This window comes from Sinocyclocheilus anshuiensis, unplaced genomic scaffold, assembly GCF_001515605.1.
Source record: "Sinocyclocheilus anshuiensis isolate Anshui unplaced genomic scaffold, SAMN03320099.WGS_v1.1 scaffold277, whole genome shotgun sequence".
In the NCBI taxonomy this organism is placed as follows: Eukaryota; Metazoa; Chordata; class Actinopteri; order Cypriniformes; family Cyprinidae; genus Sinocyclocheilus; species Sinocyclocheilus anshuiensis.
The window spans coordinates 665,074-671,252 of record NW_015536463.1 but is presented as its reverse complement, the minus strand read 5'-3'; the positions used below and the strand labels follow the sequence as shown (position 1 = coordinate 671,252).

Here is a 6,179-nt window from a genome sequence, read left to right as displayed (position 1 = left end):
ATCTGTTCCACCTTTATTTGACCCTCTAACTCTAACACTTTCTATTCTATTTTAATTCTACTTTATCTATATCTTTTTTATTTTTATAAAAAAAAAACACTAGCTTTCTATTTTTTCTATTCTACTTGTTTTTCTTTGTGTGTGTGTGTGTGTATATATATGTGTGTGTGTGTGTGTGTGTATAATATGTATATGTATATATACACCTTGCTACGTGCACTGCGTTAGGCTAACCGAGACTTGTCATTTGCACTTATATATATTGTTGCTCTTTTGTTAGTTTTGACTGCTTTTATTGTCATCATTTGTAAGTTGCTTTGGATAAAAGCATCTGCTAAATGACTAAATAAATAAATGTCATATTTTGTGTAAATGCATTGTAACTAGGGATGCACGTGTATTAAAATTATGCCTGAGGCTGATATACTACTAATTATTTTTGTTATAGCTGACAGTGATAGCCAAAAAATGGTCAATATTTAAATTCTTAATTATAAATAAAACACTACAAACTAAAATCAATAGTTGCAAATGCTAAGAGACAATTCAGGCATGATAACTTAAAAATTTACAGTATAAAAACTGATATTCTTTTTAAAATAGATTCATTTAGACGTTTAGTTATTGTTCACCCAAAAAATAAAATTCTGTTATTATTTACTCACCCTCATGTTATTCCAAACCTGTATCACTTTCTTTTTATGTGGAACTCGAAAGAAGTTTTTTTTTTTTTTTTTAAAGTCAGCGATATCCAGTGTGGTTTTGGACACCACTGATTTCATTGTATAGATAAAAGCAGTTAAAACAATCTTCAAAAAATCTTCTTTTAAGAAAGCTAGATTTTTGGGGTGAAGTATCCCTTTATAAGCGTTATTAAATTATAAATTCAAGTAAGTGCTAGACGATCCTGAATGTAAAAAAAAAACAAAAAAGGGGAAAAAAAACTGAATGCACAATTAAATATCCATAATAAGCCCAAAAAAAATCCCATATTTTGTGCATCCCAAACTATAACAAGTATTAGACATGGTTAGAGCTCTCTCTGAAGTCATATTTCTGAGTAGGAATTCATTAATAATCATTATATATGATTTTTTGACATTACAAAACTGACATTTGGGAGTTTAACATTATTCAAATTGTGACTTCAAACACAGTGACTAAAGTAAAGCAGAGTTATAATCTTTGCATAGTGGCTTGGTGATGATAAACTCGTGATCTGACTGTATATCTGTCATTCAGGCTCTTCTGAAGATGGACTGTCAGGGCCTGGTGGCACGGCTGGTCATGGACTTTGTGCTGTTGACTACAGCGGTGGAGGTGGCAGGTCGCTGGAGGGAGCTTGCTGAGAGACTAGCTAAAGTGTCCCGGCAGCAGATGGAAGCGTATGAAGCTCCACACAGAGACAGCAGGGGACAACTGGACAGTGAGGTAAAACAAACACTGAAAGCATTGAAGGAAATAGTTCACCGAAACCCTGAATATTTTGTCAACATTCACTCACCCTCATTCTTCCAAACCTGTATGATTTTATTTCTTAAGTGGAACACAAGAATTTTTTTAATGCAATGAAAGTGAATGATGATTGAAACTATCAGTCTGCCTAACGTGACTTCAAACACAGTGACTAAAGTAAAGCAGAGTTATAATCTTTGCATAGTGGCTTGGTGATGATAAACTCGTGATCTGACTGTATATCTGTCATTCAGGCTCTTCTGAAGATGGACTGTCAGGGCCTGGTGGCACGGCTGGTCATGGACTTTGTGCTGTTGACTACAGCGGTGGAGGTGGCAGGTCGCTGGAGGGAGCTTGCTGAGAGACTAGCTAAAGTGTCCCGGCAGCAGATGGAAGCGTATGAAGCTCCACACAGAGACAGCAGGGGACAACTGGACAGTGAGGTAAAACAAACACTGAAAGCATTGAAGGAAATAGTTCACCAAAACCCTGAATATTTTGTCAACATTCACTCACCCTCATTCTTCCAAACCTGTATGATTTTATTTCTTCAGTGGAACACAAGAATTTTTTTAATGCAGTGAAAGTGAATGATGATTGAAACTATCAGTCTGCCTAACGTCTCATTTTATGCTTCACAGAAGAAATAATGTCATTTTGGTGAACTGTCCTACTGTGTTTTTGTATGATCTGCTTACGCCCTACTTATATTTAGAGTCGGATTAGAGGTGGACCTTCATGCTTACTTTTTTAAAAACAATATATATTTTATGTTTTTGTATGAATCACATCATACAAATTCATAGAAAAAATGCTTAATTATACCACCTTGTAAAATACTTATGTTTTCTCATGTGGTCAGGTTGGAGAAGAAGTGTCAAGTCTGTTTGCACAGTTTACACAGCGTTTAGTGCGCATTGAAAAGCTTATGACGTGGCTCAAACTGTAGATCAGTGACAGTACAGACAACTGTGCAAACAAAACAGACAGAGTATGTAAACATAAAGTTAAGTAATATAAAGTATATACAAACTATAGAATGTTCAATCCTTTGCATTATAAAAATGGATAAAGAACAATGTCCAAGTGAGATGGGCGAGAGAGATGGTAACTGACACTTGTAAAATGTAGGCTATAACTGGGTTTTAAGCACAAATTACTGGAAACCCACAAGTCATGATTACTGTGTTTGCATCCAGCTCAGAAGAGGAACCTAAATGTTCTACCAACAATTGATGAGATTATGAGCTTCCTCTTGGGCTTTGTTTTACTGGCTTAGAATATTTGCACACATTCACTCTTAATGGAGAGCATACGGATTGGGTATAATCTTTTTAGGAAACTAAATTGAGGGTGCATAAATGTCCCATTCATGGAGATTTACATATCAAACTTAAATCTTTACTTTTTTTCTTTTGTAAAGGCCATGTGGAAACCTGCCTATGACTTCCTGGTCACGTGGGCAGCCCAGATTGGGGACAGTTACAGGGATGTGATTCAGGAACTTCACACTGGATTGGACAAAATGAAGAACCCTATTACCAAGCGCTGGAGGCACATCACAGGCTCCCTCATCCTTGTCAACTGTCTGGATCTTCTACGGAGCTCCGCTTTCAGCCCCTGCTCTCAAGATGACTGCGCCATATAAAGACTGCTTACATCGCCTGACGTTTACAAGACCCAGACACACCTGATTTCAATTGTATTCATTGTGTTGTTTTTAATATTCTTAAAAGCACTTATATGTTTGCACAATAGATTTGTTGCACTGTAAATTGTACATTGAACCAAATTACTGAAAAGTGTAGGCCTATTGCTGATGTTTTAATACAAGCAAAAGTCTCTATCTCATGTAAAACTTTAATGTAAAATAAGATATGATTGTTCAGATTTTTTATTCATTGCATATCATCATGATTTTATACTTATACTAAATTTTGCACAAAAGATACACTTTTACATACTTCTACATTTTTCACTAATACTGTAACAATCGTACTCTTTTATGTTTTGTGATGCCAACACTGTATGCTAAACTGCCTGTTTTACTTTGCTCCAAGTGTCTATTTGTTTATGTTGTTTAGTTTTAAGTAGCCTGATGTTTTTATAAGTGAAAGTAAATGTTAGGATGAAACGTAAAATGGAAAAAAAATTATAAAACATTATCAGCTTAATAAAGATATACACCACATAATAAAGTAATGGGATCACTTTAGTCCACTTTTAAATAAAACGTAAAACTCAAACTCTTCCATCAGCACATGTTGGCCTATAACTAAATCATCTAGTCATCAGTTTACAGATATTAAAAGATTTACTCACCATTCATTTGGGACGCTGGAGGCGGAACATTTGCCTTTTGACCATTTTAGTGTTAGTGTTGTTATTTAAGCGTCTCCGCTTTGTTGATAAGTTCCGTATAAACTCCGTATATACATTTGGAACACTCGTTGTATTGCAATAGTAATGTAACTTTCATTTATGGCGCACAATTTTAAATTTACAGTTCAAGGATTTCAACTACAAGGTGCAGCGGAAGTCGAAACGATTTTGCGTGTGCTGCTATCCCGCCTTCAGGTGCGTACGAATTAAAGCTGCCGCGGAGTTTGCTGTGTCTTGATAAGAATGTTGGCCTACTATCAAAGATTTCTGATTAAATGACGAATGATTCTTGTTTGATATTGATGTCAACGTAAATGGCTTTAATTTGTGCAGAATATACGAAGATAGTTATTTTTAAAAAAGTCAATTTGATTGTTATGATAATTCCAAACAGCACTGTTTTCCCCCCAAAATACACATTATATTCATACGATTTAGTTTGATGTTCCAAGGGATGGTCCATGTAAATCCAATGCAAATTTATCAGTTGAACACTTTTGTTCATTCAAAGTTAAAATAAATCATTGAATTTATATATTTTTACTTTGAGTGAACATTTTAAATGTAATAAATCATATGTTTAAGTATTATGTGGAAACTAAATGTTGAAACTATACCATGTAGAAAATAAAAATGTCATGTTTTTCTAGCCTATATGTCTCTGATTTGCATCTTCCTATCATGCATTGTACAAGGTCACAGCATGTCACAGTAGATTTGCTTACACATTTACTGTGCAGATTCTAGGATACTGTCCTGTCATAAATTTACAATACATACATTAACCTCACTGACATGTTGAAAATAACCTTTCATTTCTGTCCACCTTTCCTCGAAAGAGCTTATGTATCAAGTTGACTTTAACTCTCACATTTGTAAGAGTTAATTGTTGAGTGTAGATGGCATGTCCTTGATATGATGACTTTGAGTGACAAAACCCACTCAAAAATATTAATCTGGTCGCAGTCAAAGTGTAACATTAGACATTATCGTAAGTTTTAAGTTTTTCTTGATGTGCTTACTGGGAGTTTTACAAACCTATACTTGCTGTGTGGGAATTCCAGTCTTATCACTCCAGCATAATTTTTCTCGCTGCTTGACAGGCTCTCCCAACAAAAATTATGACCAGTGTAAACAGTCATCATTGTGGGTCTTACAGAAATAAGCTTACATCTTCCCCTAGACATGCAGACAGCATAGTTCCCATCACACACCCTTCATCAGTACCCTCTCTCACTCTCTGTGGAGAACCCTGGACTACAGACAAAAATCTGAAAGACGTGTGTGTGTGTGTGTGTGTGTAATATAATGAACATGTACAGTCAACTGTGAAGATTTTATACAGTTGTAACTGGTATTCCGCAGACACAGTCAAGCAAGTGTGTGTTTATGAATGTGTCTGTGTTTGCTGTGATATGCCATAAATAAACTGTGTTCCTTCTCATGTCAGTGAGCACTGGAGTTTTTTTCTCCTCAGTTCTGTTGAGGAAGACAAAGACAAATGGCTTGCCTCAGTACATTGCTTCATTTTTCTTTCTCTCCATGCTAATGCTATAAAGAACAGTGTCCTGAAATATTCTATAAATAGTCAATTATTGTAAGATTTCAATTAGAGCAGTTCATGATTGAATGTTACATTCTGAGTCATTTTACTGCCTAAATAGGTAAGTGGGAAACTAAAAAATAAGGCCAGTTCCCAGTAATTTCTCCTCTAACATTTCCATCACACATCTACCACCTAGTGGACAAACAGTTAATATAAAGGACAAAGTTTTACTCAGTGTAAAGACAATTCCTTGAAACATCCGAATTTAGCATGTGTGTTGTCAAACTTAGCAAATGTTGATTGAATAATATCTTTAAATCTAACATTAACGATTATTGTCATATGTTTAAGTTAGTAGCAGCTCAGTTCTTTTAACTAAAGTTTGGAAAATTATTATAACTTTTCAGTCTATAATTAACCATGGTTTTATTATAGTAAAAGTGTAGTAACCATTGTTTTTTGGCGCATTGATTACCATTTGTATAACCATAGTTTTACTACAAATACCATGGTTAAACTATGGTTACTGTAGCAAGACCCTAATTTGTGGTTACCATGGTTTAACTATCCCCTTACGAAAATTAACCATGGTTTTACTACAAATATAACCAAAAAAAACATGGTTAATTTTGGTAAAGGGATAGTTTACCTAATAGTAACAACATTGATCATTGGTTTGGAATACTTTGGCGTATTGATTTGTCAAAAGTAGCTACTTCATATGACTTTTCCGTTTAAAAGAACACGGATATAGAAAAAAATGTAGTACCTACTATGGACGCCAGATGGCGATATA

At 34.8% G+C, this 6,179-nt stretch overlaps 1 protein-coding gene across 2 annotated transcripts in view; it reads left to right on the top strand.

Annotated features, from left to right (window-relative positions):
• LOC107684539 (SH3 domain-binding protein 4-like) overlaps nt 1-4,304 on the top strand; it is a 15,272-nt gene extending 10,968 nt beyond the window's left edge. For both annotated transcript variants that reach the window (XM_016480926.1, XM_016480856.1), the window contains exons 4-5: nt 1,243-1,431; nt 2,879-4,304. In XM_016480926.1, coding sequence (XP_016336412.1) covers nt 1,243-1,431; nt 2,879-3,103 — 414 coding nt within the window. In that variant the 3' untranslated portion in view covers nt 3,104-4,304. The remainder of the gene's footprint in view (nt 1-1,242; nt 1,432-2,878) is intronic.
• The last annotated feature ends 1,875 nt before the right edge of the window (nt 4,305-6,179 follow it).